At 34.2% G+C, this 26,040-nt stretch overlaps 2 protein-coding genes across 3 annotated transcripts; one reads left to right on the forward strand and one right to left on the reverse strand.

The window, feature by feature from the left end:
• Positions 1 to 3,091: 3,091 nt before the first annotated feature.
• On the reverse strand, positions 3,092 to 9,676 carry LOC134228418 (G2/mitotic-specific cyclin-B3-like). Its single transcript, XM_062710068.1, has 10 exons — positions 9,423 to 9,676; positions 9,090 to 9,215; positions 8,531 to 8,724; positions 8,308 to 8,401; positions 7,906 to 7,998; positions 6,287 to 6,517; positions 5,443 to 5,598; positions 5,030 to 5,179; positions 4,384 to 4,511; positions 3,092 to 4,148 (listed from the first exon to the last, which is right to left on the reverse strand). The coding sequence occupies exons 1-10, from the start codon at positions 9,516 to 9,518 to the stop codon at positions 4,091 to 4,093; spliced, it is 1,326 nt and encodes a 441-aa protein (XP_062566052.1). The 5' UTR covers positions 9,519 to 9,676; the 3' UTR covers positions 3,092 to 4,090.
• Positions 9,677 to 9,751: 75 nt separating this feature from the next.
• Positions 9,752 to 24,612, forward strand: LOC134228416 (uncharacterized). 2 transcript variants are annotated; one of them, XM_062710067.1, is made up of 12 exons: positions 9,752 to 9,832; positions 16,883 to 17,050; positions 19,959 to 20,063; positions 20,359 to 20,523; positions 20,861 to 21,133; positions 21,359 to 21,426; positions 21,534 to 21,641; positions 21,739 to 21,916; positions 22,125 to 22,224; positions 22,384 to 22,490; positions 22,674 to 22,805; positions 23,414 to 24,612. In XM_062710067.1, the coding sequence occupies exons 1-12, from the start codon at positions 9,815 to 9,817 to the stop codon at positions 23,534 to 23,536; spliced, it is 1,545 nt and encodes a 514-aa protein (XP_062566051.1). In that variant the 5' UTR covers positions 9,752 to 9,814; the 3' UTR covers positions 23,537 to 24,612. The 2 variants fall into 2 exon arrangements, with proteins under 2 accessions (XP_062566051.1, XP_062566050.1); XM_062710066.1 differs by lacking the exon at positions 9,752 to 9,832 and adding an exon at positions 16,200 to 16,388.
• The last annotated feature ends 1,428 nt before the right edge of the window (positions 24,613 to 26,040 follow it).

The following is a 26,040-nucleotide window of genomic DNA, read 5'->3' on the forward strand; positions in this document are numbered from 1 at the left end:
GAACCACTGGGCCAATTTTGACCAAACTTGATACAAAGCATCCTTGGGTGAAGGGGAATTTAAATTGTTAAAGAAAAGGGCCAAGTAACGTCACAAGGGGAGATAATCAAGAAAAGACAAAAATAGGGTGGGGTCATTAAAAAATGTTCTTCTCAAGAACCACTGGGCCAGAAAAGCTGAAACTTATGTGGAAACATCCTGGGGTTGTGTAGATTCTAAATTGTTCAAATCATGACCCCGGGGAAAGGACGGGGCCACTATGGGGAATCAAAGTTTTACACAGAAATATATAGGAAAAATCTTTAAAAATCTTCTTCTCAAGAACCACTGGGCCAGAAAAGCTGAAACTTATGTGGAAGCATCCTGGGGTAGTGTAGATTCTAAATTGTTCAAATCATGACCCCCGGGGAAAGGGTGGGGCCAATATGGGGAATCAAAGTTTTACATAGAAAATATATAGGAAAAATCTTTGAAAATCTTCTTCTCAAGAACCACTGGGCCAGAAAAGCTGAAACTTATGTGGAAGCATCCTGGGGTAGTGTAGATTCTAAATTGTTCAAATCATGACCCCTGGGGGAAGGGCGGGGCCACTATGGGGAATCAAAGTTTTGCATAGAATGTATAGGAAAAATCTTTGAATATCTTCTTCTCAAGAACCACTGGGCCAGAAAAGCTGAAACTTATGTGGAAGCATCCTTGGGTAGTGTAGATTCTAAATTGTTCAAATCATGACCCCTGGGGAAAGGGTGGGGCCACTATGGGGAATCAAAGTTTTACATAGAAAAATATAGGAAAAATCTTTGAAAATCTTCTTCTCAAGAACCACTGGGCCAGAAAAGCTGAAACTTATGTGGAAGCATCCTGGGGTAGTGTAGATTCTAAATTGCTCAAATCATAACCCCTGGGGGAAGGGTGGGGCCACTATGGGGAATCAAAGTTTTACATAGAAATATATAGGAAAAATCTTTGAAAATTTTCTTCTCAAGAACCACTGGGCCAGAAAAGCTGAAACTTATGTGGAAGCATCCTGGGGTAGTGTAGATTCTAAATTGTTCAAATCATGACCCTCAGGGGAAGGGCGGGGCCACAATGGTGAATCAAAGTTTTACATATAAAAATATATAGGAAAAATCTTTGAAAATCTTCTTCTCAAGAACCACTGGGCCAGAAAAGCTGAAACTTATGTGCACATGGAAGGAACCTGGGGTAGTATAGATTTCAAAATGTCTAAATTATGATCAGTGGGGTAGGGTGGGGATGCATTATGTATTACAAGGAGGAAATCTGGTAAAGAACAGAATGGTCAAAGCTTCTCAGGTGAGCGTTTAAAGAAATAGTAGAACTATGCAGGCTAAATCCCAATGATACAAATTTCACAATGCCCAGGATTCACAGGTTTTTGCAATGAAGAAATTGATATGTTTGCTAGATATCCATGAACATATCAAATAAATTGGATAAATTTTTTAACATTGCCACAGGGGGAAATCTGTGTGTAGAACAAAGTGTTAGTGGAATACTGCTGTAACAGTAGTACTTTATCTGTTTAGTTTGACGGTGGATAGAACTCGGACAGACTGGAACTCGGACTTCATGCATTTACAGCTAATTAGGTCCTTCAGCCCATAACTTTTGAGTGGGTTGGGCTATGGTTTTCACATTTCATAGGTGTATTCCTTGTAACAAGACCTTTCTTTGGGTACCTCCACATTACACCTCTTGACCTTGGGATTTGACCCACTTTTACACAAAAATTACAAAATTTTAACCTTGGACATAACTATTGAATTTTTGTTGCTAGGACTCTCATACTTCACATGCACAGGCACTTGTTTCAGTAATAATTTTCTAACCCATGGTTCATATATAATAATAACGCAAGGTATGTAACTCCGAATTACACCGAGTACTCCCCCCTCCTAGAATCGCACTCATTTAAACTTTCAGAGGAAATACAGTCACAAACTGTTTATACTTGTGTCTTCTACAATAATTTATCTACATAACCATATGGCATGCTTGTGTTTTTTTCCTTTAATCTCCATAAAGAGCATAAAAACTGTGCTTGCCGGGTGGAAAAGTCGTATTCAACCATGAAATGTGTTATTATTACATGTGTACTATGGGTTAAAAATTTATGGGTTAAAAATTTATTACCAAACAAATGCCTGTGTTCACATGTTTATTTATTGTGACAAGACCTGTCCATGAAGAGTTTGACCCACTTTAAAAAAACCTTGGCCATAACTTTTTTAAACAGATAGGCAACATTGTTGCAAAGCACGGCCAAAATGTACGATCCTCTCCAATTCTGGCTATGGATGAATGAGAGAATGAATTTGTACCTCATTAAAATATTAACCAATGCGAGTAAAGTAATAAAAAAAAAGAACTTTAACATGACCTTTCAAAACACAATCGCAGTTTACTGATGATGTTAATTGTTGATTACAATTGTGATGGAAACAAATATTGTCATTGGTTGAACATTACTTTTCAGAGAGGGATATTCAAGATTACGACAATTTATGTGAGCAGTCATGGGTAGGAGAGAGCTCTATATGGGGACTCCCAACCATGACTTGAGACAATGGCTAGGCTAGGGCTTTCATATTTCACAGGTTTTATTCCTTATGACGACCTTTCTTTGGATACCAACATTTTTGACCTGTTGTCCTTTGAGTTTGACTTGCATATATAGAGGATATTCAATGTTTTGTAGTTGAATAGACAATGGATTTTTGATATTTTCATAGGCTAGGGCTTTCATATTTCACAGGTTTTTTATTTTTCCTTATATTAGGTCAAGGAAGATTTTACAGCAATTTCTTTATGGGAAGGGAAATCGAGACCTTTTGATATTTGTCACACTGTCCTTTGATATTCTTTCACAGTATTGACAATGAATAAATTGCATATAAAAAACTTCAACCTTTGTCATAAGCTGGAATCAGTGTTTCACATACAAATCTTGTTTAAATGATCCAAAAGTAATTCATGAGGAATAAACAGATATAAAATCATGAATTTTATTGTACATTTGTAGTGTTACTGGTAATTTAATTTCAGTATGATTCTAGAACAAAGAAAATCCAATCATTGAAACACTTTATTGAAACAATATAAATGTATATCAAAAACACTGATACTAGCAAAATTTTGTAGTGTTAAATAAAACATTGTAAAAATATAAAATATTTAAAGGAACTAGTTAAAAATAAATGAGGCTGAAATATCTACATAAACAACGTAAACATAAGAGACCACCTAAAATAAGCATTGTTTGTTCAATTTTTTTTCTCATTCTTTTTTTTTTTTGCATGATTGAAAAATGCCCCATAATGACTTTTTACCATCTTTGAATGATCATGACGATATTATATTCATATAGGTTAAAAAATATAAAATACAAACTAAAACCAAACACAAAGTGTAAAACATTCCATTATAGCATTACTTTAAAATACTGTCTGTCTTTTAAAACATGATTGAGCAGCATATAAAATGCTACCAGCAAAAATTATAAAAAAGAAATGTTAATGAAATAATTAAGTCTTCATTTTAATCTAGTTTTTCTTGTAGTGTTTTAAGAAATAAAAATATATTACTTTAAAAAAAAAAAACTTTCTTGAAACAACACCTACAGTTTTTCATAGACAATATATAGCATTGCTAGTTGTTACCCCCTTGTTCTAAAAGTTGTTTATTCAACAAAAACAAACATTGTGAATTAAAGCTTTTTTTAACACAACCAAAGCACATCTTGCAAAATGTGTTTGAATAAATAGTAAGACTGTGTACAACAGATGGAAAATTTTGCTATATACAACAGAAAAAGGGGGATAGAAAGAAGAGGGAGGTCTAACTAAGGTTTTAAAAGTAAACATCTTCTGTCATTCAAATATTGCAATCCATAATCTTTTCAGAGGCCCTTCTGTTCAGATGTTGAATTCTCTCACTCGGTGGAAATTTGAAGAGGGCTTAGGTTATAAGCACACAAACCCATCATACAATGTTTTAAGGATATCACTGGACTAGTACTGAGGCACTGTTACACAGTGAGTCTGGTTTCCTAGTGTCTGGCGATATCTCATGAATTCAGTTGTTCCTCGGATAAAGCAGGCACCTTGGCCACTTCATAAAACACTCTACAAATAAATACAGGCATAAAGTGATTTAAACCATTATAATCTAAAATACACCTTTTACTTCGTTTTCTAAATTTAAATAATCTTTTTTTAAGGTGGGTCATTTATACAATTTTTTTTTCTCTAAAAGATTAATATGAATGGTAATTAAATAATCAGAAGCTAATAAGAATGGGAGAGGAAATGCTGCAACATAAATACCAGACAGCCATTGTAACAAGGGATCAGAACCAACCTGTGAGAGTACTTGGACTTGATGGTGGTTAATAGTTTGGGAGGGGAGGAAATCATGGCATTCAGATCTTTGACAAGACCAGTGAGGTCCCCTGCTGTATACCCCGTATAGTATTCCAAGGTTGAAGACTGCAATATAAATATGGGTATAAATGGAATGCATTAAAATTCATGATTAGCTGTAAACAAATGGTAAAGAAACTTCTCAAAGGAAACAAGAGGCCCACGGGCCTTATAGGTCACCTGAGCATTATTCAACAACTTTCCAGTTATTGAATTTGATTCATGTTTTAAGCCAGATGCTATATGGCATTACAATTGTAAATAAACATTTTTTTTCTGTTTATTTTTTTTATTTATGTGTTGACTGAATAAGAAAATTAAAGAATAAACAGAAAATAAAATGATCTTTCCTGTGTTTTTTTGACATAAAAAGTCCACACATTGCACAATTTTTAAAAAGGGGTTAAAATTGCTTATCAAAAAATAAAGTTTTATAAAACAGAGGACCTTTTTTCCGCTGTTTTGTTTTATACATAGTATACATGTATTTTTGATAGTCTAATTCAAGAAAAGCACACTATTTACAAAAAAAATCATGCACTTCTACATGTAGCTATAAATATTTGTGACACTCTTAAACCTACCCATTCTCCAGCACTCTTCATTTTCATTGCCAACAGAAGACAGGCAGAAGCCATCTTGGATTCTCTGTATTTGATGTTTTCATACTCCATTAGAGACATCTCAAGAATGAACCTGGCCATTGTAAGTGTCTCCATGCTGGCTCTGGCACACTGTAAAAGTATCAAACAGACAAGCATTTAATGACCTAGATATTCTCAACATCACTTCTTTTTTCCTACATTTAATTTTAAATAGTACTTCCAGAAGTTTTATAATAATTTTAGTGGTCAGCTATCTTAAAATAATGAACACAGAGACCTGTCGACAAAGAAGCAATGTGTGTATATTTTTTCTGGGCCTAAAAGTTTTGTCAACTGTACAAAAATTTAATGTGCAGCGCTTCTGTGAAATAATCTTAGGACTGTAATGGTACCTTAGCATATCTCCTGAGGAAGCGATAAGATAGGGGCATTCCAATGTCAAATCCTACGGTCTTCAGAATGGTTCTCTCCATTTCCAGAAACTCTGTCCTTCTGTAGGCATCATCACAGATGTACAGGAAATCCTCAATCAGGGGTGGACACCTCTCCTACAAAATAAATTTGTTGTTACATTTTCAACTGTGAATTACTCAATTTATCCAAGGAATAAAAGATATATTTTTTTACAGAGAAAAAATACCAAATTGATACTCTACACTGTAAAATCATATGTGCTTCAAAATTCTTGATTTTCCCTCCCTTCATGAGAAAGTAATTAAAAAGCACTCCATATTATCATGATTGTAACATAGCAAGAGCATATTAACCATCACAAATTTAATTAGAATAAAATTAACCAAGCTCCTCAAAAACTGCTGATTTATATCCATATTTACTGTCTCAATTGACTTTAAAATTTGACTATATAATTTAAACTTTGTTGTCTTTAAACTGCTCAATGATGACGTCACAGTTTATGACACTGTGTTTTAAAATGTCAGACAGGGAGAGAGAGAAAACCAGAGTTGTGACAGGAAATTCAACTTGTAACATAACATTTGTGAGACATTTTTTTTTCACTTGTACTGTGCACTCTTGAAAATATCAAAAAACCCCTGTTCGTATCAAATTCCATATCAACACGATCAAACAACAAAACATTGAATGTTTATATGTATACAAGTACAATATTAACTTACTAAGTTGAATTTGAATTATTCAAATTGGGCAAAAACTTTAAAATCAAGAAAGTTCTGCAAACATTTATCTTTAACAAAAAGTAATATTTCCACTTACATCAAATTTACAGGCTACAAACAGGGAGACAGCTCCCACCAGTTGTAGGTTCTCTTTGGGCACCTGTCTGACGGAGAGATAGGTATCGACTAGTTTGACAGCTAGGTACAGAGTTTCATGGTTCAGCTCAAAGTTCTCCTGCACTTCTACCAGCCAGTCCACCAGGATCGCTCGCATGTTGGTGGTCAATGTTGGCTGAGTGTCCATATACATAGGAACCATGAACTTCAGCTGTAACAAGCATACAATTTTATAATGTTTAAACTTTCTTTTTTAAAGATTGTATTTAAAGGCCGAGATTTTTAACCGTACGGTTTTCTCAGGTAAGGGGAGGGACTAAATTTTACACGTGTGGCACCCCGAGGCATTGACGGTCGTGCAGACCGTGGGAAGCTCTTATCCCTATACACAAACAGTATACACAGGAAGTCCATGGGTATTACCTGTACAGCTGGGTGGCCTCTGTTCATCATTAAATTAGTAGAATTCGACATCGTAAATAAAAAAAATATTAATAGTTATTAATGATTATTTTAAAATTTCATAATTTCAGACTTATAGCTAATATCAAACAAGCAGAAATCTCGCAGGCCGACAATTTTTATAAATACTACGGTTGTACGTTACAGCAGCAACGACTTGAGTTCGTTGTAATAAAAATAATAATTATGAAATACAGGTATGTTTTCAAAAGTAAAAATTAGAGCTTCGATCACGGTCAAATAGTAACAGTTACTTGCCGTTTATATAAAAAGTCGCGTGGTCCTATTTTTAGCAAATGTACATTCTGTATCCTATTGTGAAAAATTCGCGATAACGATGGTTTTGTAATGTTAAAATTACATACAATTATGCGTGTATTTTAAGTTAATGTAAATTATAATAAAAAACTTAGAACAAAATATTAAATTATTGCTAACATCTGTATTTCTTTCAAAACTATTTTTAACACCTGTGACCTTGAACGGAGGAAACAACCTACGTAATGTCCTCGAATGTATTTTCAAACGAAGTAGAAAGAAAATTTAATACTTTAATACTTGTCCAGGCGAAGTTGTTACTTATCAGATATTTTGTTTTCATCCTTATGGTTATCCATTTCATGAAAAAAGTGTTACCAGCTTATTTTCTCCTTTATTTTCATCGTAAATTTCGCCGCGTCTCAAAACAAGAATCGTTCTTAATTTTTACGAGTTAAAACAAGATTTCATTCACCAATGCAATTTTCGTTAGTAAAAATATACACAATCTTGATTTATTCTATAGAAATACAATGAGATAAACATTCACTTTTAATGACATGTTTGTAATACAGATTAATTAATTATAATCAAGCTGAAGTTGTTTGCATCGAAATGGCTTCCTTATTACGATGGTAATTTAGCGGTATACTTCAGAAGACCGAAAGTTAATTTGATGGTGGCCATGCGTGTCAAACAGGGTGAAAGAGATATACCCAGGGACTAGTAGATAAATGTCAATCAATTTCAAGTACCCAATGATGGAACTTAATTTATTTGATTGACAGGGGGATACAGACCAGGTAAATCTGAGGGCGGTGCTTATTATCTCGGGCTTTAAAGCATTGATAAGCTTTGAACTTGTATAGAATACTTTACCTCTCTTTCTTTGTAATATCTGAAGATGAATGGGGCGTAGAGAGCACACTGTGCAGTGTCTTGTAAGTTCTCTGTATCCACATCATCCACAGACTGAAATGTAGATGGCATAACATATTCACTAATTTTTCTATTTCAAGACGCGCTATTACAGAATTAAAATTCTTGAATGCAAATGTCAGAAAAACTTTCATGTAAATGAACAGTATAAATGAGTCTGAGAATAACATTTTCTTCTGTTCCATTTCTATTTTTTAAGAGGGGAAAAAGGGATAATGTTGAAAAAAATGTTTCTTCCACATGTTCATCAAAACATATGCTGTCTATCTTTAAAACCAAATTTTACCCTTTCCTTATTAATTCATGTTTGTGTGTTATTGATGATGATCTTGATATTGTTACCTCGGGGACAATCTCCCTCTCCTCTTCCTCTGACACACTACTGATCTGGCTCAGATCCGTCAGGCTGCCCTTGGATGAACTGTTACTTGACACACTGAAACAAAATCAGAATAAAAATACTGCATATTCAATTTTTCCCTTTATACTCTGTAATCTCTCTGTATATTTGTCAACTGATACATATATAAGTGACTTTAGTTAGGGGCAGATAATCTGAGTTTACCTGTCCTGTGAACTGGACACTACAGATCCCTGGGAGAGCTGGATGCCATCTTCCTGAGTGGGGTCTGTGTTCTCTGTTTTCAACGTCCTCTTTTTCTCTGACTTTTTCTTTGTAGCTTTTATACCGATTCCTGTTGGAGGTTTTGATTTCTTGAGAATGTCTTTCTTTTGTTGGATGTTGTTTTCATTTATAGCCTATTACATAAAAAGAATGTCAAAATTTATAATAAAATGTCATCAAAGTGATCAAACACTAAGCTTTATTTTAAACATGTGCCATTTATATCTGCATCCAGCTCTGACATCAAACTATCTTCCAAACCTTGTCTTCTTTATGAGAGGCAAATAGGCAATATTCATTAAATTAGGTATATTTTCTTTCACTTTCAACAGTTTAATAATCACTTAAAATTTACAGTGTTACTTGGGTAACAAAATTGTTCAATAATTTATACGCGTGTTTTATTTAAATGATTGTGAAATATGGATCTGAAAAGCTATCAAATTTTTATTGTACTCTATAGTTTTATTTTAGATTATAGTGAATTTAATATAATTACATTTGTAATATCCCCAAATGCTGCTCTTCTCTTCTGCTTTTGGTCCATCATATTATCTCCCTGTCGTTTGGTTCCATTCAGATTGCCAAGGACATTCACAAATGGTTTCTGGGCATCTTTGTGGATCTGATAAATAAGACAGGAGAAGCAAAGGATAAGTTCACAGTATTTTCTTCAATCTTATACTTTTCTACTTCTCATCTATTGCAACAGTCAACTTATGTCATTGTACGGTTTGCAAATTACATTAAAAAAAAGTATCATTTAACAAAATACACACAACGAAGCAATCATATAACAAATGCACTGAAATAACAAAAGAAAATTACTTACTTGTGACAATGTGCTTGTGCCTGATTTTGATTTTCTGACATCAAGCAAGGAAGTTCCCTTTGATTTTTTGGAATTCATTGTTTTCCTCCTGTGCATAAAATGTAGTCAAAAAACAAAGTATGGTGTGGTAAGCTCCTCTAAAATATTCTTATCACCAGGTAGCAACCACGCGGTTTTGTTCTTGGTGAAATTGTTTAGACAGCAATTTCCATTCTTAGAACATAAACAACTCCATCAGCGTGACCACCAAGTTGTTTTTAAATTTTGTACGCCAATGGCAGTAGTTGATTGGCTGATGACTTTTACTTCATCCAATGAAATCCTAGTTAACACCTGGTGGATATTTTCGTCGAAATTAACCAAGGGGAGTCACTCTAAATTATTTGCGGGAAATGGACTATGAGAAGTTGGTGAGTTTTGAGTTTCACTGCTTGAAAGTGCTTGTCACCGATTAAGAATGTGTCATTTAAATTACATAATTTGTTTATAATTGCAAGAACTTATTAATGCAGTTCTATACAACCCAAGTTTCATTTTGAATTTAAAAGCAATTGATAGTTATATACGAAAGGTCAGTGGGAGTGATTTGGATTTTTAAATTTCGAAGCAGACAGTTGTTTTGTTTGGTCAACTATTTGTCAACATCGCTTTAAATAAATATGTTGTCAATATATTTTAGTTTAAATAACTGTATTGCTGTTTTATTTGAATTTATTAGGGAGAACTTTGAATAAATCTTACATTGTTTTATGTAAATATGCAATCAAGAAAAATTTAAATCATCAAGTCAAGTAAATTTTATTTATTGTCGGCTAATAATATACACAGTATAACAGAAATAACATGAGCTGTGATAGGTCTTTAACCGACTTTAATATATTTACAAAAAGATAAAAATTAGTAAAAAATAATACATTGTTAGTTAAAAAGAAAAAGATAATTTAAATGAACCATAAAAATGCGAAGAAATAACCACATAGTAAGGTAAACTATAATGAAAATATATGGTCTTTTCCATTTATGACTTAAAAATTGATACATTGTAATGGAAGAGGAGAAAAATGCAGCAGAAAGGACCAGGATTCGAACCTGGGCCCCCTAAATCTCCAGTCAGGTGCTCTACCAACCAAGCTATCTGGCCACCGGCAGTTGAAACCTGCTGACCGCCACATTCATCCCTCCTTAAAGGTCTTTGTTCCCTCAAAGACCTTAACCCAGCTCATTCCTGGCAGGCCTCTCACATGTCAGTTCCAGGGCATGGCCTGGGACCAAATGTAACGGGTCAGTCAGGTGCTCTACTGACTGAGCTTTCTGGCCACCGGCAATCGAATTGGCTGACCACCACACAACTAAAAAAAAATTAAATATTGACCTGCATCAATACTTCTGGGCATTGATGTCATAATAATTTTTATTGTTTCATATACTATAGCATGTTTAGAGCAATGCATGTCTTATAAATTCAGCAAAGATAATTTTAGATTTTTAAAATTCAAATATATGTGCGAAATTGTTGGTAGAATTCATTTATGTCTAATTTTTTTTATAAACTCTTACGAGAACTCTGAAATATAGACTGTAAACATATGCAATCAAAATACAGACCTGTGCATTATTCTTATCTGTCAATAAAATTTCTGCAGCACATTTTGGATCCCATGCTTAATTGTTTGATGCCGGAAAGAGACAATTCCTGACTGCATGGTTCAAATTGCATGGATGTTTGAACACCTAACTTATCATATTTTAGAATGGTAGACAGTAGACTTGGAGTAGACTTGCATATATACAACATGTACAAAGGCCATTCAAAAATTACATGGACTTGTTACATGTATATAGAAAAACTATTTGAAACTTGAAATTCTTAAAATTAATTTAGAGATGCAGATGAAAATACATGTATACACTACATATTGCCTCTATGGATCATTATGGTCATACATCTCATTTAATAGTTTAAATGACAGTCCCTGGAACTTCAAAAAAGCGGGAGAATACTTCTTTCACTCAGAGCAAAAGACTGAAGAACTTAGTGCATCATAATACATCGTTGGAAACCCACAGTCGGTCTTGTTTCTCTTATCTCTTAAGAGAAGCGAGACCAACTGTGGGTTTCTAATGATGGATTATAATAATATAATTCAGTTGTGTATGTCAGACTTGCACCGTGTTTGTCTGCATTAATTGTTATCTGTTTCTTTCTATGATAAAAAATGTTAAACATTTCAATCAAATCTCTGAAGTTCTGAATCAAGTTTTACCTAATACTGTTAAAATCTGAGCTAAGTTGTAAATATCATTACATAAAATTCATATATTTGTAGTTAACACTTTTAACGCTTGTTGCATTTCTTTTGAATTTTAGTGTATGCAATAATATTGATTTAGTTAAACCATGCTCTAGCTTGCTTCAATTATTTTAACTTAGCTTTCGAACATTTCCAACCCCTCAGAATGATTACAACTGTGGATGAAAAAGGACAACAAGTAACCATGATAACTATGCATTTCATAGTTTTCTGAGCTCAAGAGCACAGGCATTAATTTTTTCCATATCTCACCTGAAATGTTTGTGGTGTCACCCCTTTGCAAATTGCAAAAGTGATACACATATGTATGATCATTTTAAAAGAATCTTTAATTTTTAGCTCTACTGGTCAGAGACCAGAAGAGCTTATGCGATAGTAATGCGTCCGTCGTCCATCCGTCTGTCTGTCTGTAAACAATTTTTCAAAATGCTACTCCTCCTATTTTGGTCCGATTTCAATATAACTTGGCACACAAGTAGACTACACTAAGTTACATAATTCTGTGCATCGGTTTTTGATTTCAATAAACGGTGTTGCAATGGTTACTAAAAATAGAAATTTCAGTGGAATTCTTTCAAAATGATACTCCTCCTACAGTTTTGGTCCGATTTCAATATAACTTGGCACACAAGTAGACTACACTAAGAAACATAATTCTGTGCATCAATTTTTGATTTCGATGAACGATGTTGCCATGGTTACTAAAAATAGAAATTTCTGTGAAATTGTTTCAAAATGCTACTCTTTCTACAGTTTTAGTCCGATTTCAATATAACTTGGCACACAAGTAGACTACACTAAGATATATAATTATTCTGTGTATCGGTTTTTGATTTCGATGAACGGTGTTGCCGTGGTTACTAAAAATAGAAATTTTTGTGAAAATCTTTCAGAATGCTACTCCTCCTACAGTTTTGGTCTAATTTCAATATAACTTGGCACACAAGTAGACTACACTAAGATACATAATTCTGTGCATCGGTTTTTGATTTCGATGAACGGTGTTGCCATGGTTACTAAAAATAGAAATTTCTGTGAAATTCTTTCAAAATGATACTCCTCCTACAGTTTTGGTCTAATTTCAATATAATGGCACACAAGTAACTACACTAAGATACATAATTCTGTGCATCGGTTTTTGATTTCGATGAACGGTGTTGCCATGGTTACTAAAAATAGAAATTTCTGTGAAATTCTTTCAAAATGATACTCCTCCTTCAGTTTTGGTCTAATTTCAATATAACTTGGCACACAAGTAGACTACACTAAGATACATAATTCTGTGCATCGGTTTTTGATTTCGATGAATGGTGTTGCCTTGGTTACTAAAAATAGAAATTTCTGTGTAATTCTTTCAAAATGCTACTCCTCTTACAGTTTTAGTCCGATTTCAATATAACTTGGCACACAAGTAGACTACACTAAGATATATAATTATTCTGTATATCGGTTTTTGATTTCGATGAACAGTGTTGCCGTGGTTACTAAAAATAGAAATTTTTGTGAAAATCTTTCAAAATGCTACTCTTTCTACAGTTTTAGTCCGATTTCAATATAACTTGGCACACAAGTAGACTATACTAAGATACTTAATTCTCTGCATCGGTTTTTATTAGGTCACCTGAGTAGCTCAGGTGACCTATTGCTATCCGTTTTCGTCTGTCGTCGTGCGTCGTGTGTCGTGTGTTAACATTTGAACATTTTCAGCTTCTTCTCTGAAACCACTGAACCAATTTCAACCAAATTTGGTATACAGCATCTATGGGTGGAGGGGAACAAAACAATTTCATGGTCCCGGCCCCCCTGGGGCCTGAGGGGTGGGGCCAAAACCACGAAAATTAATGAAATCTTTAAAAATCTTCTTCTTTACTCCTGGACATCAAGCAGGCAAACTATTGGCATGAATGTAATGAGCATTGAGTCCTCTACCAAAATTGTGAAATTCATGGCCCCAGGGTCAGGGGTTCTAGTGCTAGGGCGGGGCTCTATAGATTATAAAGTGAAAATAACCCAGGCATTATTTCTTTGAAAATCTTCTTCTCTGCTCCTGGGTATTAAATACACTAACTAAGCACATAGTTATGATGAGCAAGAGTGCCTCTTCCAGATTTGTGAATTTCATGGGACCAGGGTCAGGGGTTCTGGTGTTAGGGCGGGGCTCTATAGATTATATAGTGAAAATGCATTATTTCTTTGAAAATCTTCTTCTCTGCTCCTGGGTATTTAATAAACAAATTAAGCACATAGTTATGATGAGCAAGAGTACTTCCAGATTTGTGAATTTTATGGCCCCAGGGTGTTTCTGGTGTTAGCTCATGTAGATAATATAGTGAAAATGCATTATATCTTTGAAAATATCTTCTCTGCTCCTGGGTATTAAATACACTAACTAAGCACATGTGATGAGCAAGAGTGCCTCTTCCAAAATTGTGAATTTTATGGCCCCAGGGTCAGGGGTTCTGGTGTTAGGGTATACATAGATTATATAGTGAAAATGCATTATTTCTTTGAAAATCTTCTTCTCTGCTCCTGGGTATTAAATAAACTAACTAAGCACATAGTTATGATGAGCAAGAGTGCCTCTTCCAGATTTGTGAATTTTATGGCCCCAGGGTCAGGGGTTCTGGTGTTAGGGCGGGGCTCTATAGATTATATAGTGAAAATGCATTATTTCTTTGAAAATCTTCTTCTCTGCTCCTGGGTATTAAATACACTAACTAAGCACATAGTTATGATGAGCAAGAGTGTTTCTTCCAAAATTGTGAATTTCATGGCCCCAGGGTCAGGGGTTTTGGTGTTTTGATTGTATAGTGAAAATACATTAAATCTTTGAAAATCTTCCTCTCTGCTCCTGAATATTAAATAAACTAAGCACATAGTCATTTTGTGCAAAGATGCCTCTTCCAAAATTGTGAATTTTATGGCCCCAGGGTCAGGGGTTCTGGTGTTAGGGCGGGGCTCTATAGATTATATAGTGAAAATGCATTATTTCTTTGAAAATCTTCTTCTCTGCTCCTGGGTATTAAATACACTAACTAAGCACATAGTCATGATGAGCAAGAGTGCCTCTTCCAGATTTGTGAATTTTATGGCCCCAGGGTCAGGGGTTCTGGTGTTAGGGCGGGGCTCCAATGGATTATATAGTAAAAATACATTTATTCTTTGTAAATATTTTTCTTTGCTTCTGGGTTTTAAGTCAATGTGTATATATATATTTATGATGAAGAAAGGTGCATCTAGTAAAGTGGTTTTTAATGCCCCCAAAAGGGGGGGGGGGTTGGTTACATAGCCTGAAAATAAATTAATGCTTTGAAATCTGCTCTTTGGTATTAATAACCATTTTATGATAAAACAAAATTTTGAAATATATGGCCCTGGGTCATGGTTCCTTTTGAGGTGTACAACTGGTTATAAAGTGGAAGTGCATTTTCTCTTTGTTACTCTGATCTACCTCTGGGTATTAAGTAAATAGTCTATAGTAAGCATGCTAAGTTAATAATTATGATAAGCAATGGTGCCTCTTTCAAAATTGTAAATTGTGAATTTCATGGCCTCCGGTTTAAAAATGACCAAATTTAATTGTTTGAAAGTTGTTGCACAATACTCAGGTGACCTATAATTGGGCCTCTTGTTTTGATGAGCGTCAAGGGTCATTATTCTATTTATTGGTGTTGTAAAGTTTGAAGTCCCAACTGCTACTTTTCTCTTCCTTTGTTATAGGTACAAACCGGTAGAGCTACAGTCTCGACGGAGTCTTCTGGTTACTCCTTGGACCTTGGCCATTTCTCAAACAAATACATTAAATTAATTTTCATTTTTCTTTGACAGTAATGAATGCTTTTATGTGAAAATGCAGAATATTCCATCAGAAATTCATGCCTCATGCATGCATGTAGCAAAGGAACAAATTTTTTTTAGATTGATATTCTGTACCTGCAGTTGACTTTGAACTTGCAGTGGCATCAATAAATCTTTAATACAAATCTTAATCAGAATTGAGGTTCGTCTTCAATCTTTTTATAGCATTAAAGACTGGGATAAATTCTCTCTATACACGTGTAGGACCTTGTCAGTCAGGACATAGAGAGACTGGGTCCAATATCCACCTCTATATACTGTCTACTGATAACCAGGAGTTTACATAGGTTATCTCAGTTATAATTATTAGATCACATTCATTTAATAAAAATGCACTAGTCTGATAATTCACATTAATATATGTGGAAGAATTAACATGGTCATTGACATATATATATTATATGTACAGCTCTCAGATAATGGACAAAGATCGTATACCTCATTTTCTCTCTCATCAGAACATTGACTTTGTAACAAACATTAGATAAAGATAGATGACCTAGGGAGCAATAATCCTGGGGTCATTATTACACGGGCACGTTTACGGGTATCACGCACCCTGTACTAGATCGTACAAAGATAACGCTTAAAAATTGATACGGCTTACATAAAGTGCAGATGATTGGAAGTAGTTGGTTGTAACCAGCCCTGGAACTCTGAATCTAGCCATCTCCAAATCTTATGATCAGTAATTAAATTATATGGAGAATTTAATTGAAGTTGTGACTTTTGTTTAAATTTTTTATTGAGTTGTGTCTATTGTACAATGCTATCCATGGGATACTCCAATTTGCAGGTGAGATTTCTAAGTATCAAGGACTTTCTGCAAAAATTCTCAAGTCAATTAACATGTCTTAAATTGATAAGAATATTAGCATATTATTTATTTATTTATCAATTTATGAATTACTTGGTTATAAATTAATTTTGATAATATGCTCACCCTACATGTATAATTATATATATAAGCAATGTAACTTGATATCATCTTGAAACATGAGACTATGAAGCAATAATTATTTTGATTAGGTGTGATTTTAAGAGAACAGATACAAATAATTGTACATCCGATGGAAAAAGATCTTTAAAAATGTTATAAGATGAAGTATAATTTTAAATGAGTCAGCTTAGATCTGAAGTAGTTATAAGTACTTAGTGGTCACTGACATTTATAATGAGTTTTTTGTTTATGCTTGCATGTTTATTTGATCCTTGTGTGTTACAGTTACTCTCCATTAGTAGTAACTGTACTGTTATAAGTGTTTTAATTCAGTGACTATGCCTTTTCAGGAGGAACTCATAGAAGACGACGATGTAAGAAAACCAAAGACGGAGAACAATGCACACAATTCGTACATTGTGATGTGTGATAGTGGCATGACACAGCAGGAAAATGAGCTCCAGAATGCCAGCGATAGGTCAGGGGGATCCAATAATAGCAGTACTGTTAGAGTGGATGTAAGTACTCTATTGTCTGTATGTCTGTCTGTGCATCATAAGGAGAGATATAAGTACCCTATTATATCTGTATATGTCATCTATTATCATCAATGTCTTACAAAATCACAGTATAGTTTTATGTTGTAGAATCACATTTTTTCATGAGGTCAAATTTTCGAGGTTTGAGAAAAAATATTGTTTTGTTGGGATTTGATTTCAAGGTTGGAGAAGCGTTGAGTAATAACGCATATGAAATTTTACATTTCTGGGTTGTCGTGAATTTGAGGGTCTCTCCATGCCTAGAAAACAACGAAATTAACCCCCCACGAAAATTAGTGATTTCACAGCAGTAGATGAAGCACTGTAAGTTGTGAATACATAACTTTCAATGAGTTCTTATTTATTAATTAATCCTTTTATATATACTCATAATTGTAACATGCACGCCCCTTGGCACACATTCAGGCCCAAAAATAGAGTTTAAAGTTGAACATACATGTACATATATACTGAAAATTCAATACTTAGTTTCTTGACCTGTGCGTGGCAATTTTTACAAAACTGTTTGCATAATCTTGACTTTGCTTTGACAGTAAATTGGTGGAATGAATATAATAAGCAGTTGACAATGAGATTTAATGTTATACAGTGTACCGAGTATCTTCGATATTCCTTAATAAATGAATATGATAATGATGAGAGACTGACTTACACATATTATATAACATAATATTATATAACATAAAACTTTTGTTAGTCCAGAGTTCCATGCAGTTGCAGGTGGGTCCAAAGTAGTCATGGCCTGAGAAGCTCATGACACTCAGTTGACCTTCAAGGCCCATGAGCATCAGGCCACCATGTTTTTAGCTAACCTGAGCCGAAGGCTCAAGTGAGCTTTTCTGATCACATTTTGTCTGTCGTCCGTCCGTATGTCTGTGCGTCTGTCTGTCCGTCCGTCTGTCTGTCCGTCTGTAAACTTTTCACATTTTCAACTTCTTCTCAAGAACCACTGGGTCAATTTTGACCAAACTTGGTACAAAACATCCTTGGGTGAAGGGAAATTTAAATTGTTAAAATAAAGGGCCAAGTCCCCTCACAAGGGGAGATAATCAAGAAAAGACAAAAATAGGGTGGGGTCATTAAAAAATCTTCTTCTCAAGAACCACTGGGCCAGTATTTAAAAGCTGAAACTTATGTGGAAGCATTCTAGGGGAAGTGTATGCATTGTTTTAAATTGTTCAAATCATGACCCCTGGGGGAAGGGCGGGGCAACAATGGGGAATCAAAGTTATACATAGAAATATATAGGAAAAATCTTTGAAAATCTTCTTCTCAAGAACAGTGGGCCAGAAAAGCTGAAACTTATGTGGAAGCATTCTGGGGTAGTATAGATTCTAAATTGTTCAATGGGGAATCAAAGTTTTACATAGAAATATATAGGAAAAATCTTTGAAAATCTTCTTCTCAAGAACCACTGGGCCAGAAAAGATGAAACTTATGTGGAAGCATCCTGGTATAATGAAGATTTTAAATTGTTCTAATCATGACCCCTGGGGGAAGGGCGGGGCCACAATGGGGAATCAAAGTTTTACATAGAAATATATAGGAAAAATCTTTGAAAATCTTCTCAAGAACCACTGGGCCAGAAAAGCTGAAACTTATATGGAAGCATCCTGGGATAGTGTAGATTCTAAATTGATCAAATCATGACCCCCGGGGAAAGGGTGGGGCCACAATGGGGAATCAAAGTTTTGCATAGAAATATATAGGAAAAATCTTTGAAAATCTTCTTCTGAAGAACCAGTGGGCCAGAAAAGCTGAAACTTATGTGCACGTGGAAGGATGCTGGGGTAGTTTAGATTTCAAAATGTCTAAATTATGATCAGTGGGGTCGGGTGGGGATGCATTATGTATTACAAGGGGGAAATCTGGTAAAGAACAGAATGGTCAAAGCTTCTCAGGTGAGTGATGTGGCCCATGGGCCTCTTGTTATTTTTGAGAGAAAAATTCTGACCTTCAACTTGTTTATTTACTGATTACTTAATGTACACAAATACCGATGACCAGATAAGTTAAGCCTGCTTACAAGTGGTCACTAGTATCCATTGGTATTAATTGTGCCTATGTAGATAAAGTTTAATGTGGAGTATCTGTATTCAATAGTGGGAAAAAAATCTGAGTAATTGTGTGGGTGAAATTTCTATGCATTATTTTTAAATAATTTTTTTTATGAGAACAATGCCTGCAGTTCTTAAACTTACTCATTTTTATGAAAAATACTCCATATTGGGTACATTATTTAATTGTCAGGAAAGCCCCTACAGTTTTCAAGATACTTTAAAAGCTCAATTAATATTTTGCAGATGAATTGTACATATATAAGATATATGCATGCTGCTTGGCTTTTGATTTTTGATGATTTTTGAAAAAGTATCAGTTATTGAACTTTGTAATTTTATACAAAATGTGTTCCATTTATGAGTACAATATTTTAAATGTTAATTTCTATTGTTTTCAGATAATAAGTTATTTTTTACAGCATGTGAGAAATATGAGTACTGCTCACATAAAAGTTAACTTAATTTGTTTAAATGCTGTCACATAGACAACTTTCTCCTGTGACTTTTCTATTTCTGTTTGGGAAGTTTAATTTATGAAGGAAAGTTGTTAAATTTTATATACTTTTACCTTGTCCATGCATTTAAATATAACTCTCTGGTGAGATTAGTTATTACATTTGGAGCGGCAACTGTGGAACCCCCCTCTCTTTCACTTTCTTCCAGCAGGCCAGATGACTTTGATGGTCACATATCATTGCATACATTTGAAATATATAATTTGCATGTCTTCAGATGTGGGTTGTACAGAAGATTTATTGACCACCCACAGTAATATATATATAATATTTTATGTATATATGTTACAGATAGCTGATATACTGGATGGGGAGGAGAGTCTAAACCTGACGACCACTACACTCAAAAGGTGTAAACAACTGGTGCTCCGACCCTACTGGAGACTTCTCATGTTTGTAAGTATTCTGTTAACTCTCACTGATCATTATCTATATATACATTAATAATTAAAAAGATTGGATTAATCAGTATTTCAAACAAAAATTAAAATGATAAATAATGTACCAACTGTAATTAGATACTCATATAGTATTATAATTAACAGATGGTGGAAACTTTTTGGAATAATTCACATATTGTCTGTTATTTTGGCAGTATGATACAGATAGAGACTGGATTAGCCACCTGGACATATCTTGTTGTCACTCTTGTGTGTTCATCCTAACATATCTATATTTATATACATTTTAGATAGGATGGAGGGGGTTCGGCAGAGAGTCAGTGAACTTTGGCAGTAAGAGATGGAGTGTTTTGAATGTTGTGTACCCTGTGTGTGTCGTGTGTTTGTTATTATATACCTATGTTTATGAAATTGTTGCTTGTCAGTGGAAGCTTGATCTTCACAAGGATACTCAGGTAAGGGGACATAACTCTATTTGATCTCAGAATATATTTCATCATGTCTTAATGTATGTTTTTTAGCCCCCCACCCCACCCCCTTCTTTTATTTTCTATTTTCCTCCATTAAACTCTGTTATTTAATTAAGATCAGTATAAAAGAAACTGTTCAAAACTATTTTTGTTTAAATTCATAAACTTCTTATTGTTTATATTAATGAGAGCTATTCAATCATGTCAGAAGTTTCTGTCCTTCACTATATAGACTAACCTATCAAGTTTCAAACAATGTAGTTGAAATTGTCCAAATATTTATGTATGCATATCCAAATAAATTCATATTCATTAAAATTAGGTTGCTACCACCCCTACCACTACATCTCCAGTATCACCAGAGGCCGATAACAGTACAGCAGCTACAGAGGGGGGTCTCGTAACTCTCTCCCTCCCCTTAATAAAGAATCTCACGAGCATGCGCAAGATTGGCCCAGCGGAGCGCCCCGAGGCATGCAGGCATATCATCACCACCTATGTCATTCCAAATATTCTACACTTTGTGGCATACATTATGGGAATGATTCACTTTAGAATTCAGGAGAATGAGCAGTTATATGCCATTATGGAGAAGGTGAGTGTTCAACACATAATTGGATCATATTGTTGTACTATAAAAGGAATGGTATTTGCAGTGCATGTATTTGTTCTATTTAATAAGTATGTCAATCCACATTATTACAACATTTTAAAAGTCTATATATGCAGGCAATATTTAGAATTATATCAGTTATAAAGAGTTATATAATACTGTATCAGTGCCTTCCTGATCTTGAACCAACATTTATTATATTTTCAGGTTTTCTTACAAGCAACACCTTCCTATAGTCGGTCAGCTTCTCAGCAAAAGATGATCAAAAAACTTAGGTTTGTATTGTCAAACAGATTGAAATACTGCATGTTATATGAGTTGACCAATGTCTTGTTTTCAGTACATGTTGAATCACTTTTTACTTGCTTTATTTGATTTCCAGGATATTAATGGCAATTGGTGCTATTTGGGTGGCAATAACACTAGTCATGCAAGGCCTCTATGAGTATGCCTTTAATTTCCCACAACTTCTCTTCTTTCAAAAAATGGGGTAAGAATTTTATTTTTCTGAACTAATTTTTCAATCTTTATGACAAATGTAAATGAAAGATATTCACCTTTACAAAACCTTGTATTTCTCTTTCCAGAAAGAGTGTTCACTGGGTGCTGTTTAGTTTTGAATTGTTGGGGATTCTGATGTTGAATTCTGTGACTTTAGCAGTGATAGCTAACTATGTGACACACTGTGAAATGGTTCTATTTTATATACGGGGACTAGCCCTGAGATTGCAGGAAAAATCTACCGAGCTCAAGGCAGCAATGAAGGTTAGACTACATCAGTCTTGATTTCTCTCCAAAGTTTGCCTTCATTAACTATTGACATGACAAACATTTATTCCAATTGTCTGCATTAATTGATTTAACAAGTATCATTAAAATACATTTTGAGTTATATTTTTTTCACAAGAAGTATATCTTATGTATGGATTTCTGCAATGCATGCTTCAATATAATTGTTTGTTTTTATTAACAGGACATTCTTTTCATCAAACAAAATGTTGGTTTACTAAATGGTCCTGTTGCAAGAATGACGGCTCTAATATCAGTCATTTTTGCAGAGTTGACAATCATAGGTAAATCAAACTCAGATACTCACTCAAAGTGGTTTCGTAATATTTTTTATATATCATTTTAAAAAAATCAACGCCTACAAGACTGACTGAAATTCCTTACAAAATTGTTAAAGTTGGCTAGATAGATACAGAATCACATATATGATTACAATATTTCAGGTGTCTGTATTCTTGTGTTGAACAAAAATGATTCCATAAAAGTATGGGTCTACAGGAGTTGTTTCCCTTTGGTGTGGCTTTTCATTCTTATTGGTCCATTGTATCAGGTAATGCATAGAAAAATAATGAATAATTTTTCATAATACTTAAGAAATGAAATATCATTTTTAGAGTTTTATTGGGGTATGACATGAAGTCAGTCATGTACATGATTTATATTTATAAAATATATATTGAATATAATCACATTGACAAATTATTTTAGATGGTTGTTTTTGTTAATTGTACAGGCAGCTCGGGTAAATTCAGTATCCATGAGAATGAAGAAGATAGCTTTAGAGATGAGAGTGTTTGGATACAAGAATTCCTCACAGTTAGAGCTGGATTCTTTCATTTTATTTGTCAGCCAAGCAAGGATGAAGGTAAAGCAGAAATGTGATAGATCTTGATTCTCATACAGCCATCTCTATTTCAAGTGATTTTGATTCCTTTTATCTCCTCACAAACCCTTGATCTATCATGCTATCAAAAGTTAGGATTGTTTTTGTCACATGGTTTCATATACATACAGCGTGCTTCACTGACAAAAATAATTTTTTTAAAAATTAAAAACAAGCAGATATTGAGCATATTTACGTGTATTTTTTCAATCTGAAGACAATAGAATTTAGCTGCAGAACATAGCTCGCCAAAAAAAAAAAATATATTGACAGACCGGAGAGCTACAGTGCCACCAATTGAGAAAAGTGTGTATTAATTGTGCACAAAAAAGTGCAATGTTTCTTGATTTATTTCTCTGAGTTAGTTTTGCAGTACACTTGCTTATTGGTTGATTAATATCAATAAGCTCTAAATAAAACATAAAGAGAAAATCCTGACTTTTAATAGCATGAAAGAATAGGGCTTTATGAGGAAAATAGAGATCAGAAGCACAAAGCTAGTTAAAATATAAAGTGATCTTTGTAACATATATTTTTTGGTTTTCCAAATTACTTTTAATGGAATTAAATATGATGATTTTTTTTTACAGGCGAAGCTTTTCCATATACCCATTCTGCCACAGTATCTTATAGCTATTCTGGTCTTAGGGGCTTTTATTCTACTTATCCTATTCCAAACCAGTGTGATTGGCCCTGTCAACTACTGGTTCTAATCAACAACCCACCTATACAAACTGGTCCTGTCAACTACTGGTTCTAATCAACAACCTAGTTATGCAAACTGGTCCTGTCAACTACTGATTCAAATCAACAACCTAGTCAAACAAACTAATCCTGTCAACTACTAGATCTAATCAACAACCCAGTCAACCAATCCGGATCCTGTCAACTGCTGGTTCCAATCAACAACCTAGTCAAACAAACTGATCCTGTCAACTGCTGTTTCTAATCAACAACCTAGTCAAAAAAATTAATCTTGTCAACTACTGGTTGTAATCAATAAAACAGTCAAACAACTGATCCTGTCAACTACTAGTTCTAATCAACAGCCTTGTCAAACAGACTGATCCTGTCAACTACTGGTTCTAATCAACAACCCAGCTATACAAACTGGTCTTGACAACAAATGGTTCATATCAACAACCCAGTCAAAGAAACTGATCCTGTCAACTACCTAGTCAAACAGACTGATCCTGTCAACTACTGGTTCTAATCAACAACCCAGCTATACAAACTGGTCTTGACAACAAATGGTTCATATCAACAACCTAGTCAATTAAACTGATCCTGTCAACTACCTAGTCAAACAGACTGATCCTGATCCTGTCAACTACTGGTTCTAATCAGCAAGCTAGTCAAGCAACAACTGGTTCTATTCAGTGACCGAGATATACAGACTGGTTCAGTTAGCTGCTGGTTCTGATGTCAACAACTGGTTCTAACCAACAACCCACTTAGCATGTGATGCCCTCTATAACTGGTTCTTATGAACAACCCTTGCAGTAGCATAATCTGATCCTGTCAACTACTGATTCTAAAAAATAAACCAGTTATAGAATTTGACATATTAGATTTTTTCTGTTTACTACTGGTCTAATCTTCAATACAAAGTTATAGACTGTCCTCTTTTCCTGGCTCTGACCAATGACTCTTGCAATTACACAAATATGACTGCCATTTGATTGGTCTACACATAAATAAACAGAGCCAACTGGATATACTTACTTACCCTTTTAGTGTAAAATTTATTAATAAGTTATCAAATCCATGTTCACCCAATAATGTTTATAAAAAAGTACGTAAGGGTTGCCCGCAACCCTGTGTCTCGCCTGCTGTCGCTGTGGTTAGTAAGAAATGATTGTCTGATAAACTGAAGCATTTATTGACATTTCAGAAGGAATAACTCAAAAATACAATAATAAAGAAATGGAACAGCTGACTTAATATCTAATCCCTTGGCGATTATATTGGCATTTATATATATATACATATACCCTGTAAATTCACAAATTATTGTGATGTTTTTATTATTGCGAATATTGCAACGTGTTATGAGTCGCAATAATTTGAACTTGCATTTTGAAATCAAATCCACTGTATATGTATCAAGTCATTCATGCAGAAAATGTAGGTGAAGATTACCTAATTATGGTACTGATATTGTTGGTTACCCATGATGTGTAGACTGACAAATTATCATGCCACTATAAGTTATAGTTGCTGAGATATGGACCTCCACCATAAATTTATGCAAAGTCACTCATGCGGAAAAATGTAGGTCAAGATGACCTAATTCTGGTACAGGCGTTTGTGGTTACCCATGATGTATCCACTGACTAACTATCATGCCACTATAAGTTATAGTTGCTGAAATATGAACCTCCATTATCAATTTAACCAAAGTCATTCATGCAGAAAAATGTAGGTCAAAATGACCTAATTCTGGTACTGATGTTGTTGGTTACTTATAACCTGTACAATGACAAATCATCATGCCATTATAAGTTATAGATGCTGAGATATGGACCTCCACCAAAAATTTAACCAAAGTCACTCATGCAGAAAAATGTAGGTCAAGATGACCTAATTCTGGTACTGACGTTTGTGGTTACCCATGATGTATCCACTGACTAATTATCATATCCCTATAACTTATAGTTGCTGGAATATAGGTCTTCACCATAAATTATCATGAAAAAACTAAGTCCAACTTAAGGAAAAAATACGGAAAAATTTGAATTTTTTTTTTCAAAATCATACTTGGGATATAAATTTTTATCCATACTGAATATTGTGTCCAAATTTCAAGAAGACTGAATAAAATTTGAGAAAGTTATTGCAGTTTATAAAACTTTGACATTTGGGTTAACCAAAAGTTGGACGCCGACGACGACGACGACGACGGAATCTATGGTCGCTATGTCTCGCTTCGCGACATTCGTCGCAGGCGAGACAAAAATCATACCATAAATGTTTTTTCGCCGACGTAACATGTACGCTAAAAGCATGTTTTACTGTGTTGTTATATTGAAAAGAAATGTATTGCATTATGCTAAAGCATTTTGACTGTATTGTGAAAGAAAAGGTACTTGAATGCATGTAAGATATTCTTGATACTAGAGTGAGTAATTGTTATTCTTTGTAAGTCAAGTATTCCAGCTTAAAAGTCTTTCTCTTAATACTTTCTTTAACATTCCATTTATTGTTGATTTATTTT

This window comes from Saccostrea cucullata, unplaced genomic scaffold, assembly GCF_032062105.1.
Source record: "Saccostrea cucullata isolate Sc308-1 unplaced genomic scaffold, CSIRO_AGI_Scuc_v1 ctg333, whole genome shotgun sequence".
Taxonomy (NCBI): domain Eukaryota; kingdom Metazoa; phylum Mollusca; class Bivalvia; order Ostreida; family Ostreidae; genus Saccostrea; species Saccostrea cuccullata.